At 38.6% G+C, this 15,037-nt stretch overlaps 1 protein-coding gene across 2 annotated transcripts in view; it reads left to right on the forward strand.

Moving 5' to 3' along the window:
- The window catches only part of btaf1 (B-TFIID TATA-box binding protein associated factor 1), a 127,297-nt gene that overhangs the window by 37,432 nt on the left and 74,828 nt on the right, over nt 1-15,037 (forward strand). Inside the window, exons 5-7 of one of the 2 annotated variants that reach the window (XM_043712509.2) lie at nt 1,858-2,063; nt 7,888-8,033; nt 13,507-13,636. In XM_043712509.2, the coding sequence (XP_043568444.1) occupies nt 1,858-2,063; nt 7,888-8,033; nt 13,507-13,636 (482 nt within the window). The remainder of the gene's footprint in view (nt 1-1,857; nt 2,064-7,887; nt 8,034-13,506; nt 13,637-15,037) is intronic. The other variant, XM_043712510.2, reaches the window with a different exon arrangement.

Here is a 15,037-nt window from a genome sequence, read left to right on the forward strand (position 1 = left end):
CCCTTTCTTAGGTTATGAAGAATAAATGATTACTCATCTTTTAATTTTAACTACATTAATCACTTGAATATTAATTCTGCATCATAAGATTCTTTAAAAACAAATGGTTTGTTTACATAGTGACATTTGGCTTTTTTCTTGATCTCCCCATAGTCTCGATTTTTTTTGGAAAGTAAACTCAAAGGAATTGCAATGCAAATGGAATAAAATTAGAGAAATACATTCAAAGAGAACTTCCAAACTTGTTCTTCAGATGGTTTCTTTGTGTCCAGTTCTTTTTTTATTGAGTTTTATAGTCTTTCATCTTCCTGAATAACATTAAAGAAATGGGGCATAACCCACATTTTCTCACTATGGATAGGAAGTCAATACCTAAATATCTGATTTAGGAATTTAAAGAAATAGAATAGAAATTCTGTAACTTCAAGTGTACCATTGTCTTCCAATTCCATGTCTGTCACTCCCTGAACTATAGTTGAATTCATGTGGTTCAGCTTTTGACCCTCTCAGCACAAAATGTACTTTAATTAATAGAAATGGAATTGAAATTCTTCAAGGTTCCTTGGATAAGATCTTCCAAACTGAAGACCACTACCATATAGAAGAAAATGGGCATGAGATGCCAAGGAAACAACCACTTGGAAGTTCCCCTCACTTAGTGTCGTGACTTGGAGATACATTGCTGTTTCCTTCAGTGCTGTTAGATCAAACTTCCGTAACTCTGAACACAACAGCACTGTGGATGTACCTTCACCAAATGAATTGCAGTACCTTAAAAAGGCAGCTCTCCACCATCTTCTTTAGGGCAGTTAGGTTTGAAAAAGTGTGGTGCTGGAAATGTACAGCCAGTCAGGCAGCATTCGATGAGCAGGAGAGTCGACATTTTGAGCATAAGCTCTTCACCAGGAATGAAGAATCAGCTCTTCACATTCCTGATGAAGAGCTTATGCTCGAAACATCGATTTTCCTGCTCCTCAGATGCTGCCTGACAGGCTGTGTTTTTCCAGCACCACAATTTTTTTTTACTCTGATCTCCAGCATCTGCAGTCCTCACTTTCTCCCAGCAGTTAGGATTGGGCAACAAATGTTGTTGTCTCGTCCACCAAAATCCATATCATGAATTTTTTTAAAATGTAAGATTGGCATATAAAAGATAAGTGTTTTAAAAAGTTATGTTTTAGAATTGGTTGTAATTAGTTCTTGTGGAAACTAATGTTCATGGATTTCTCCTCAGTTTCCCATTCTGTGCAATATTAAATTCAGTTGGCTAAATACTTGGAGCTCGTATGTTACTGCTAACTATTCAAAATGATTCTTGCCTCAGTTTTTCAGACCCATAAACTAGTCCCTTTCTTCTCAAGTCTTCAAATATGCATTACCTTCCAATTCTGTGTACATCACTCCTAGGACTATAACTTTTCCAGTTCAGCTTTTATTTTTCTCATGGCACGAAACAGCTACTTATAGTCAAGAACCATGCCAAATATCACAGTTTTTGCCATTCTCCATTTTTTCAGTTTATTCTCAAGGGTCTCACTTTATCTGAGTATGTTGGTCTCATTAACATTCCCTAGTTAATGTAAGTGGAAAAAATCTTAAGAGCCTATCTTTTCCATCTGGTATCCTTAATTTTCCTTGCATCACTCCTTGCAAATGCCAAAATTTGATTTTGTTTTATATTTAAAAGTATTATCTAGATGTCACTGGTTATTTATTAATATATTCTGTTTGAATTTGTGAACTGGGATATTAAGTAAGATGTCCCAAAATGTTACTGTAGGTCAGAATTGGGATTTGTAGTTCCCCTTGATGATTAATGTATTCGTGAACTTTTTTAATGTGTATTCCCTGTTACAGGAGAAATAGACCCCAAGGAGAGAATAGCTCATCAGAGAAAACTGTTGCAAAAGAAGTTGGGTCTCGACATGGGAGCAGCTTTAGGAATGAACACTGAAGAGCTCTTTAATGATGAAGATCTAATTTATAATCCTTCTCCAGCTTCAACAGTACTGAAGCAACCTGTAGGTAGAACCTCGGGTTGTTTGTCTTCAAGGAATCATGCAGTGGGTTTGGCTTCTTTTGTGCTTCTGGTAGCTTGAAGTCTGCATGCATGCACCTGTTAAACGCTCTACTAACTGCTTTTCTTGCAAATGTTTTTCAAATGTTTTGATTAAAATTTAAATGCGAATGAATCTGGGCATTTGATATTTATGCAGTTTAATTAGACAACGTTGGTCTTGAGTTAGTTAGTAGGCCTTTGTAACCGGAAGATTATGTAAATGGCCAAGGTTATTTGAAAATATTCTAATTGCTTCCTAGTGCAATTTAACAGTTTTCATTTTAAACTATGATCATTTTAAGATAAATATTTTTGATTTAACTGGAGAATGGGATCATCGTTTTTATCTGCTTTATGGATTCATTACCTCCTTCAAGCATGCACCAGATCCATTTATTAAACATTATTTCTAAACTGAGTTGAGACAATCCAAAGTCACATTGCATAGTTTAAGAACCTGCAGAGAGTAGACATCTTGCCCTGGCCTGGATTTCAACCTGGGACCTGGAATATAAAAAGGCCAGTTTGATTCTGCAGTGTGCCACTTATTCCATAGTGTTCATGTAGCTTTATATATCTAAAACTTAATGAATTTAATTATCCCTTTTAAATGGAATTTTTAACTACTCCTCTGTTTAAGTTCCTCTGCACATCTTCTGGCTAGGAAGACTGACCGGTAGACAATCTGCGGTGACTTTGTCTACAAATTTTCATTGACACTTTTCAAGAAATGTTTGTGCAACAAATTTTTCTCTCTCACCCCACAACTGCATTTGGGAACCTGTAAAGAAAATATTGTTATTACTACTGTGTCACATTTAAAACTTATCATTCATTGCACAGAACAAATTGCTTACAGTGCAGCAATTATTAATTAGGCACATGTTCAATAATGATAGCGGGCCACAAATTTAAGTCATGCGATTCTACTGAATTGGGGAATAACTTTGTTTACACTGTGTAAATTTAAACACAAACATGCTTAAACTATGGATGAAATTTAATAGAAGTGATCAGAGTTTTGCCTGCCAGATTTAAAGTCAGAAACAACCCCATGTTGCCTGTTAGGGAAGGCCCCAACTTTAAGTACTAGCCAGGCATTTAACAGGTCTTTCTCAGGATTAAGGACCTGAAAAGCACAAGACCTTTAAACTTAGAAGCAGAAGTAAGCCGTTCAGCCCATCGAGTCTGCTTTATCATTCATAAGATCTTGGCCAATTTGATCTTTAGCTTCATTTTTGTCTGCCTTTTTCCCATTGCCTTGATTCCCTTAATGATTAAAAATCTGTCTATCTCAGTTTTGAACGTAGTGACCAAGCCTCAACAATCCTCTGGTAAAACATTCCACAGATTCACCACTCTCCGATAGTTCGGTTGCACGTTGGCTCAGTAGTTAGCACTGCTGCCTCACAGCACCAGGGTCCCAGGTTCAATTCCAGCCTTGGGTGACTGTCTGTGTGGAGTTTGCACATTCTCCCCGTGTCTGCATGGGTTTCCTCTGGGTGCTCCGGTTTCCTCCCACAGTCCAAAGATGTGCAGGTCAGATGAATTGGCTGTGCTAAATTGCCCATAGTGTTAGGTATATTAGTCAGAGGAAAATGGGTCTGGGTGGGTTACTCTTCGGAGGGTCATAGAGTCATAGAGATGTATAGCATGGAAACAGACCCTTCGGTCCAACCCGTCTATGCTGACCAGATATTCCACTGGTGTGAACTTGTTGGGCCGAAGGGCCTGTTTCCACACTGTCGGGAATTAATCTAATCTAATCTAAACCAAGAAGAAGTTCCTCCTCATCTTTTATTTTAAATATGCACCTACTCTGTCAACTCTCCTTAGAAGCTTCTAAATTTCAATAAGTTTATCTCCCATTCTTCCAAATTCCAACAAGTACAGGACCAGTCTTCTCAACCTATCCCCTTAAGATGGTCCTTCCTATCAGCTTAGTGAATCTTCTGTGAATTGCATCCAACGCCAGTACATCTTTTATTAGATAAAAGGCCCACTGTTTAGTGTTCCAGTTACAATCTGACTAGTTCCTTGCATAGTTTTAGTAAAGCATCCCTACATCGTCATTCCATTCTCTTTGCCTTCCCTATTACCCACTGTTGAAACTTTATTGCTGGAACAGCACAGCAGGTCAGGCAGCATCCAGGGAACAGGAGATTCGACGTTTCGGGCACAGGCCCTTCTTCGGCCTGTGCCCAAAACGTCGAATCTCCTGTTCCCTGGATGCTGCCTGACCTGCTGTGCTGTTCCAGCAATAAAGTTTCAACTTTGATCTCCAGCATCTGCAGACCTCACTTTCTCCTATTACCCACTGAACTTGGATGCTAAACTTTTGTGACTCATTAACAAGGACTCCTAACTCCATCTTCCATTAGCTTTCTGCAGTTTTTCTCCATGTAAATAATAATATTCAGCACCTCTGTTCATCTTGTCAAAGTGCACAACATCACCATTTTCTTGCATTATATTACATCTTCTAAGTTTGTTTTATTCATGCATTTCACCTATATTATTTTGCAGACTCTGTGTCATCCTCACCAATTGCCTTCCCACCTATCTTTATGTAAACTGGACATCTGGCTATAGTATATTCGCTTTTCTGATCTGAGTCATTAATACTTATTGTAAATATTTTAGCCTGTGCATTGATCCTTGTCTCACACCACAAGTTACAGATTGCCATCCTGAAAATGTCTTCCTTAACCCAACTCTCTCTCTCGTATTAGTTAATTAAATCTCTATCCTTGCCAATATACTAACTTTAACACTGGACTCTTTTACCTTTTTGAAATGTGCAGTACCTTTATCAAGAGCCTTCTGAACATCTCAATATATTACATCCAATGCATTCTCTTTATCTATTCTGCTTTTTACCTCAAATAATTCTATGCAATTTGTCAGGTATGATTTCCCATTCATGCTGATTATTTTATATATTTCTAAATGCTCTGCTATAACATCCTTTTATAATAGACTTTAACATTTTCCCAATAACAAGTGTTAAGCCAACTGGCCTATAGTTACCTTTTTTTTGTCTCCTTCCCTATTTAAAATAAAGATATTAGATTGGCAGTTTTCCAATCCTCGGGAACTTTTCCACAATCTAAGGATTCCTGCAAAATTACTACCAGTGCATCCACTATCTCTGTAGTTATTTCCTTCAATAATCTAGGATGTATCCCATCAGGTCCCATGCATACCAATCAAAGTCTCCTCCTCCTGTTCCTAATTTAGTTCCAAGGGTCCAGCCTCCAGACTCATCAAACTAAAGTGATTGTTTTGAAAGCATATTCAAACTTGCCCCATACAAAAGAGAGCCATTTGGGTTCAAATACCAAAATTTTGTGCTGTAAGACAGATCAGAAATGCTGTATATTTAGTTCTAAATATGAATGATTTAGTGGAATTCAATGCAGGCACTTCCAGTGGATAGAGCATGGTTTCTGCTGATATGACACCCACCCAAGATATGTATCATCACCTGAATCTCAAGCCAAAGAAGATTCGATTCCTGCTCTTCAGTCCCTTGATAGGTACTATGTGCTTATAAAGAGGAACCACTACCTACAAGGAAGACACCTCGATTATGGGCTTGATGTTGATGTTTGTTGCATGGTAATAGTGTGAAGGGGGAAGCTGCACTTTGAGATACTTTACTCTTCTAGGGTGATCTGAAGTAGACTAGGCAATTTGCAGTCACAACATGAGCAGTGTTCCCCACTAACAAGATACTGCATGAAGCCAAAAAGCTGTTCTGCTTTTTGCACAATTGAGTAATGTGGGCAGAAATTTTGTAAAGCCAAGTATTTAGGCCATGCATCCCAACAACTGAGGGAGATCGTATTAAACAGCATATCCCTTTGGCTGTTCACAATAATCAAGATGCTAACTGTATCCAATCAAGCCACACTTGCAAAACAGCCAACACAGTGACCTACATTAAACTCTCTACAATTGGAAAGTGCTTTGAGTGCAGAGTGCAACCAATTTAGGATCACACTATGAAACAGTTGTGTGTACTAGAAGCTACATATATTAATAGAATATCTCCGTTTAGCTGGGAAGAGTACCAGTAATATGCTTCACTGTCCTCCACTGTTCCACAAGCAATCGCAAAATGACCAATTTGCCGGATGGACTTATTTCAGAAAAAAAAGCAAATCACACTAGATGTTGTCCACAATTTAAAAATAACTCTACAACTTTAAGAGTAGGGAAAAGAGAGGATTTCTAAACTACTACTATACAACTACAAAAGTCTTGCCCCCCAAGCGCATGCACACAACAGACAAAAGACAAATGTTTTAATACAGATACTGAGTGGGGAAAAAACAAAGGCAGGTGAAAACAAAATTCCAAACATCAAAAATCTAGACCAGAGGTGGGAAGTTATTTTCTCTCAGTTCTTTTGACTTATGTTAAAAAATGTGCAGCTCTTAAAAATTAAGGTACAAAACACTCCCGATATTTCAATTATAACACTCTAGCTTGCATTTCACTTAATAGTCCCAAAAAGAAAAATATGTGGTCTCTTTACAATGAGAAAGAACATGTACACCAGTTTTCAAGTCAACAAAATGGGTAGCATCCACTTGCTGTTTCAGTCTCAGGACAGTTCCTAAACCAGTCAAAATCAACCTGCCTCACGTAAAAGTTTAAAGTCTAGCAGTTGACTGTGAAAAATCATTAGCTGATGTGTTTTCCTTGGCAACACCAATCAAGAGAGATCTTGTGGTACAGTAGTGCTGTCTCTACCTCTGGGCCTTGCAGGCCTGGGTTCAAGTCCCACCAGCCTCAGACATGTGATGTAACATGTCTGAATAGATTGGTGGATACTTTTTAATCAATCATTGTCTACTTTTCAACCAGTCAGCACACTTGTGTAGCATAAATGTTGGTTTCCCTCTTAAATTGGTATTCTTGTGAGGGCTGCTGATGAGTGCATATCTTATGTCAGCAAAATTCAATTTGTGTGCTACTAAATGATTATTGTCAAAAGTGACATCTTTGGTCAACTTAAAGCTAAGAAAATGGTCGTTACAAATGGGTGACTGCAATAATAAATCCACTGTTTTCAAAGAAGCAAACTATGAACATAGCCGGAGGGCAACCATGTGAGAAAAGCTATGTAGTTGCAAAGCATTGCTTACCATTACTAAACCTTGTGTGAAAATGCCAATCAAGAATGATTATCTCCTTATTCACCCACAATTAGCTGATCTTTACTTGTGAATTAAAACTTTGATTGGAATAATTCATCAGATCAGGGAAGTATTGCAGCGAGACCATCTTCTTGTTCAACATTGATGCAAACTTGCAGTAGAATTCATGGTTTCCTGTTTGATTTATCCCTTTGTTCCCTCTCTGACTAATAGCCTATCCAATACTGGTCTAACTGAGATAAGATAGCTTGGCAATAATTGGTATTAAAGCTGGTAACTTGATTATGTGTCAGTGAGGAATTAGAAAGCTCTCAGCAACAATGTTCTGATGAGCTATTATTATAAATCTATTGATTTTAAATCCAGAGCCTTTTGTTTTATCAGCTTATTTGATCCAGTGAAACAAATAAGTTGAATATTTAGAGATTATAATTTAATACTGTCTTGACAATGTATTGTTTTCATTCTTTTAACTTAATTGCTAACAAGGTACTTCACATAATGTGATTATATCTGAGGTCTGCCCATTTTCAAGCCTATTTAATTGTTTTATAAAATAAAAGCTAAAACCCCTCTGAAATATCTTATTACATAGTCTTTAACTGCAAATTTGACATTATAAATTCTAATCATAACTGGAGACGGTTACTTTTTTTTTAGCTTGTCCAGGCTGCTGATCTGATCGAAGCTGAATTTCAGCCTGGTATGAGCAGTCGGCAGAAGAATAAAGCAAAGAGGATGGCTAAGCTGTTTGCTAAGCAACGATCCAGAGACACAGTGGAAGGAAATACCAACAATGAAAAATGGTAAGAATAATATTCTGCTTGCTTCTATGTCTAAATGAGAGAATTAGAAACCACAATACCATTTAGACCATGAATACATGCCCTATGAAAATTAAAATTTAATTTTAGATAACCAGGTAAAATCTTATTCATTGTATTTTGAATTGTGTTTATTTCTAAAGGTGTGCAAAATTGTCTTTTATGAATTATGTTAAAGTTGAGGTGTTTTTCACCGTATTGCAAGATAAGCACACTGAACTAAAAGTAATCATTGTCTGACCTTCATTTGAGTGAAATAACTTTTTTGCTCATTAAGTATTATTTATCTTACAGCTACTGTTACGGAAGCTACATTTTATCAGCTTAAAGAATTGAATATATTAAACCAAGTTGCTTTTACTCACCATACGAAATGACGTAACACTGAAAAAAGTTGTAGTGGAAGAAAAAATTACTTATCGAATGAAAGGGAGGAAAAATCTAATGAGATAAAGGATTTTATGTGTTTTGCATTTTGAGGAAATACTTTTAATCTTCTACATGAGAACAAGAACTGAACCTAGCTTGATATTTGTATGCTTCAGCTAATAAGCATATAGTTAAGCCATGCAGAAACAGTTTTATTGCATGCACACTGGAATTGGCAGACCTGAGTTTGCAAAAGTTACCCAGGATACTTGTTTGTTTTTTAAAGAAAGTTATTATGGTGGGGAAGCATGGAGAATCGCATAAAAGGCCGTGTATTGGACCCCCAGCAGTTGGTGGTGGGCATGTAATATCCAACATTCTTGAGATCTTCCAATCCTCTAATTCGGGACATTTGTATATCCCAAGATACTTTACTCCTGTAGTACCAGATGTGTATTCTGCCCTGAGTGAATGGGTCTGAGCTTGGGTGGGCTTTACCAAGCACCTCGGGGCATTTTTTAAAATTCTAATGTAGAGTTCTACAATATCACAATGTCATGAGAAAAGTTAGTTTGGCTCCCTGTCAATGCAGATTTCTGCAAACTAATTGGTGACAATTTGAGATGGAATTCCATTGGCAGGGACAGTGGCACTAGTAAGTGGATTCTTGTTTCTGAAGGCAAGCAGAAGGCACTGGGACCTGCAGCCAAAACAGGTGCTGGATTGCTGGGTGGAGGGAGTTCAAATTTTAACCAAATGTCCCTCAGCAATGTTTTCCTGCACTGCAGACTCAGGATTTACCTCCCTCACAAACTACATTGGTTCTGGTTCAGAATGTGTTCTTCTAAGTTTTCGATGTTCCTATATCTCCTCCTGAGTGTGGTCCTTCTCAATTCTCACTATGAGAGACTAAAGGTGTGTGACTAAGTGAGAGAGTTTTTGACTGTAAGGGTGTGTCTATGTGAACACTGAGAGTATGTGCAAAAGAGAAATTATATTTTTTCTGTGTGTGTGAGACAGAGACTGAGAAAATGTATGAATGAGAATATGAGTGACATAGTGAAGGCATATGGGATACTTGCCTTTATTAGTTGAGGTATTGAATACAGAGTTAGGAGGTTATGATGGAGCTGTATAAGTTGTTGGGTCACAGCACGGCATACTGGGTTCAGTTCTGGTCACTGCAAGATAGGAAAGATATGGTTTCACGAGAGTGGATGTGGAGGAAATAGACCAGGTTATTGCCTGGGCTGGAACATTTCCGTTATGAAAAGAGACTAGATAGGCTGGAATTCCTTTCCTTAGAACAGAGAAGGCTGAGGGCAAGGCTGATTGATATGTACAAGATTGAAAGCCCTAGACTGGGTAGGTAGAAAGTAGCATTTCCCCTTATTAGAGGGGTCAGTGCTCAAGGGGCATAAATTTAAGGTAAAGGGAAAGATCTTTTGAGAGGATTGAAAGTGTAATTTTTTCACCTAGGTGGTGCATATCTCGAACTCACTATGTGAAAGGGAGGTTGGGACAGGAACAATCACAAAATTGAAGTATTTAGATGATCACTTGAAATACCATAGCTGATACACTAATGGGTCAGTGGAAAATGGGACTAGAATGAAGAGGTATTTGGTCCCTGACATGGATACGATGAGCTGAAGGTCCTCGTTAAGGTCTGTAAAACTCTGTGGCTCTAAGAGTGTGCACAAATAAGCGACATTTGCTTGGGGGAACTCTAATAATAAATGAACACTAAAATAACATCAAAGATTTAGAATTCGGTTGTCAGCACATTTCTTTGTAGTGTTCCAGTACCATATTATTTGGTACAGCATCCCTGATTAAATGTACAAGATTTCCATATAGAAGGCTCAAACCAAAAATTTCAACAATCTTTTTCAGAACGCCTTGATACCAGTATGATCTGCTTTAACTTGTGGAAGGAGAAATTCAGCTAATTCAGCAAGGGGATGGGAACTCAAATTGTAGTTCCAGCGTACAGGAGTTTAAGAGTAGTGAGGTCATAAGTAAGGTTTCAAGGTCGCAAGAGTGTACCTGCAAGCAGGAAGGTGGTTTGAAGTGTGTCTACATCAATGCCAGGACCATTGGGAATAAGATGGATAAACTTGCACCTGGGACTTCAATGTTGTGGCCATTTCGGAGACATGGATAGAGCAGGGACAGGAATGGTTGTTGCAGATTCCGAGATTTAGATGTTTCAGTAAGAACACAAAAGATAGCAAAAGAGGGGGAGATGTGGCATTGTTAGTCAAAGACAGAATTACTGTGGCAGAAACGACGTTTGATGAGGACTCATCTACTAAGGTAGTATGGGCTAAGGTTAAAAATCAAGAAAGGAGAGATCACCCTATTGGGAGTTTTCTGTAGGCTTCCAAAAAGTTTCAGAGATGTAGAGGAAAGGATTGCAAAGATGATTCAGGCTGGGAGCAAAAGTAACTAGGTAGTTGTTACTTTGGATTTTAACTTTCCAAATATTGACTGGAAATGCTATAGTTCAAGTACTTTGGATGGGTCAGTTGTTGTCCATTGTGTGCAAGAGAATTTCCTGACACTTTATGGAGATAATCCAACAGGAGGCAAAGCCACATTGGATTTTGTACTGGGTAATGAACCAGGCCAGGTGTTAGATTTGGAGGTAGGTGAGCACTTTGGTGATAGGGATCACAATTCAGTTACGTTTACTTTAGCGATGGAAAGGGATAGATACATACCGTGGGGCCAGAGTTATTGCTGGAGGAAAGGCAGTTATGGTGCAATTAGGCAAGATTTAGGATACATTGGATGGGGAAGGAAGCTGCAGAGGATGGGCACAATTGAAATGTGGAGCTTATTCAAGGAACAGCTACTACATATCCCTGATAAGTATGTACCTGTCAGGCAGGGTGGAAGTGGTCAAGCGAGAGAACTGTAGTTTACTAGAAAAGTTGAATCTCTTGTCAAGAGGAACAAGGAGGCTTATGATGAGACATGAAGGCTCAGTTAGAGCGCTTCTGAGTTAGAAGTTAGCCAGGAAGAACCTAAAGAGAGAGCTAAGAAGAGTCAGGAGGGGACATGAGAAATCTTTGGCAAGTAGGATCAAGGAAAACCTTAAAGATTTCTATAGATATGTCAAGAATAAAAGAATGACTAGAGTAAGCATTTGATAAGGTTCCCTACAGTAGGCTATTGCAGGAAATACAGAGACATGGTGTTGAGGGTGATTTAGCAGTTTGGATCAGAAATTGGCTAGCTGAAACAAGACAGAGGGTGGTGGTTGATGGGAAATGTTCGTCTTGGTGTTTAGTCACTAGTGGTGTACCGCAAGGATTTGTTTGGGGCACTGCTGTTGGTCATTTTTATAAATGACCTGGATGAGGGCATAGAAGGATGGGTTAGTAAATTTGCAGATGACACTAAGGTCAGTGGAGTTGTGGACAGTGCTGAAGGAAGAGATATAGATAAGCTGCAGAGCTGGGCTTAGAGGTGGCAAATGGAGTTTAATGTGGAAAAGTGTGAGGTGATTCACTTTGGAAGGAGTAACAGGAATACAGAGTACTGGGGTTAGTGATAAGGTTCTTGGTAGTGTGGATGAGCAGAGAGATCTTGATGTCCGTGTACATAGTTCCCTGAAAGTTGTCACCTGGTTGATAGGGTTGTTAAGAAGGTATACTGTGTGTTTTTTTATTGGTTGAGGGATTGAGTTTCTGAGCGATGAGGTCATGTTGCATCTGTACAAAGCTCTGGTGTGGCTGCACTTGGATGCAGTTCTGGTCACCACACTGTATGAAGGATGTGAAAGCATTGGAAAGGATGCAGAGGAGATTTACCGGGATGTTGCCTGGCATGGAGGGAAGGTCTTATGAGGAAAAGCTGAGGGACTTGAGGCTGTTTTCATTAGGGAGAAGAAAATTGAGAGATGACTTAATAGAGACATACAAGATGATCAGAGGATTAGATAGGATAGACAGTGAGAGCCTTTTTCCTTGGATGGTGATGGCTAGCACGAGGGGACATAGTTTTAAATTGAGGGCTAATAGATATAGGACAGATGTCTGAGATAGGTTCTTTACTCAGAGTAGTAAGGGCATGGATGATAATGGACTAATGTAGGTGAGATGGGCTCCAGATTGGTTTTACAGGTCAGAGCAACATTGAGGGCCTGCACTGCGCTGTTGTGTTCTGTGTTCACACGTGTTTTTGTACCTTTAGTAAGCCGAGGGCATGTTACTAACAAGTGAGGCTCCACCCAAGTTGTAGGAACAACACCTCATCTTCCACTTGGGGATCTTGCAGGCTTGAGGGCTCAATATTGAGTTTAACAATTTTAGAGCATGATCACCTCCTTCCATGTCTATTAACCATCTCCACCCTCCAGGCCCTGTCATGAATTGGGTTGCTTTCAATACAGCCAGTCCACTCTCATCTACTTACAGCCCCTATTATCACTTACCCAGCTTTTCTTCCCCTTTCCATATGTGGATTCCATACATTGTCAGTTACAGTCACACAATTAGGATCACTTATAACTATGTTTGCTTTAGAAAATGGGTAACATTGTAGCCACTTACTTGAAGGGTAATGATATTACAGTCACACAATTAGGATCATTATATCTATGTTTGCTTTAGAAAATGGGTAGCATAGTAGCCACTTACCGAATTAAGAGGTACTGCTCCCACAGGATAAAAATGGTGCATTTCAGAATTCTGTTGAACAACTGTGCAAATAATATTTCTATATCTTTTAGCAAGCATGGTGTAATTAGCAGATTAATCAGCCTTCAAAGTTTTTGTGAAAATTCTAACCATTCACTGTGCATTTCAATTTCTTTTCTGTCAAAAAAGCTTCATGAATATAAAATCTTTCAATGCTGCTTTTGCTGAATGATTTTTCAACATTGTTTCAATTTAAAAATATGGCAGGGAAAATATTTTACACTTCGCCCAGAAAGGATTTTTCGCCACTGAAAATATGGTTGTTTGTCTTAACTGAATTGAGTTTTTAAAAATAAATCCAAAATTATGGAATCATGCTTTATGCACAGAATTGAGAGGATTTTTATTTTTAAAATAGCTTATTCATGTTTTTGCAGCAATGATAATGTTGATGGGGAGCCAGAGGAGAAACGTCGGAAACTTACCAATGTTGTAATTGAGCAACCAGCAACTGAATCGAAGGTTTTAATTGATAATATACTTGACAGTTCTTCTTTATTTGATGAGGTGAGATGGATATACTTGTGTGGTTAAAAAATTTAGATGAGGTAATATTAATAGTTTTGCTGAATAGAGAATAATGTTTTCTGTATTATCTCTGATTTACAGTGCCAGGAAAAGGAAAGAATTCCTAAAACCATCTATTATCTGAAACTGATTTAAATAGTGTAATTAGATAGTGATCATGTTTGTGTTAAAATGTTAATTCCTTTGGTGCTACCGATGAAGGAATCTCACTGCAATACACAATAAAGTGTTTCAGTCTTTCAAAAGGGTTAGGCAGCATCCAAGGAGCAGGAGAATCGGCGTTTCGGGCATAAGCCCTTCATCAGGAATGACGAAGGGCTTTACCTGCACTTTCTTGATGAAGGGCTTATGCCCGAAACATTGATTCTTCTGCTCCTTGGATGCTGCCTGACCTGCTGTGCTTTTCCAACATCACACACTCGACTCTGATCTCCAGCATCTGCAGTCCTCACTTTCTATCTTCAAAAGGTTAGTACAATTAGTCCACCTTCTTGTTAGTACAGGAAGCGCAGATAGGGGGATATTTTGGATGTATGTTTGCTCGCTGAACTGGAAGGTTTGTTTTCAGACTTTACATCACCATACTAGGTAACATCCATCAGTTAGCCTCTGGTGAAATGCTGGTGTTTTGTCCCGCTTTCTATTTATGTGTCTTGATTTCTAAAGGTGGGTGATATCATTTCCGGTTCTTTTTCTCAAAGGATGGTAGATGGGGTCCAAATCAATGTGTTTATTTATGGAGTTCTGGTTAGAATGCGATGCTTCTAGGAATTCCCATGCGTGTCTCTGTTTAGCCTGTCCTAGGATGGACATGTTGTCCCAGTCGAAATGGTGTCCTCCTTCATCTGTATTTAAGGATACTAGTGATAGTGAGTTATGTCTTTTGTGGCTAGTTGATGTTCATGTATCCTGGTGGCTAGTTTTCTGCCTGTTTGTCCAATGTAGTGTTTGTTACAGTCCTTGAATGGTATTTTGTAAATGACATTTGTTTTGCTGGTTGTTTGTAGAGGGTCTTTTAGGTTTATTAGCCGCTGTTCAAGTGTGTTGGTAGGTTTGTGGGCTACCATGATGCCAAGAGGTCTGAGTAGTCTGGAAGTCATTTTGACGATGCTTTTGATATAAGGTACTGGGTGCATTCTGTCTGCTTGTTTGGATTTGTTGTTGAGAAATCGGCAGACTGTGTTTATTGGGTATCCGTTCTTGAATACGCTGTATAGGTATTTTTCTTCTGCTTTTCATAGTTCCTGGTTGCTGCAGTGTGTTGTGGCTCGTTGAAGTAACGTCCTGATACAACATCGTTTGTGGATGTAAGGATGATTGTTTGTGGGTGTCGGGATAACTGCTTCTGTAGTTAAGTATTTGGTCTGTATGTTGTTTTCC

This window comes from Chiloscyllium plagiosum, unplaced genomic scaffold (assembly GCF_037043375.1).
Source record: "Chiloscyllium plagiosum isolate Xiang-an unplaced genomic scaffold, Cpla_swu_hap1 HiC_scaffold_22, whole genome shotgun sequence".
NCBI lineage: Eukaryota > Metazoa > Chordata > Chondrichthyes > Orectolobiformes > Hemiscylliidae > Chiloscyllium > Chiloscyllium plagiosum.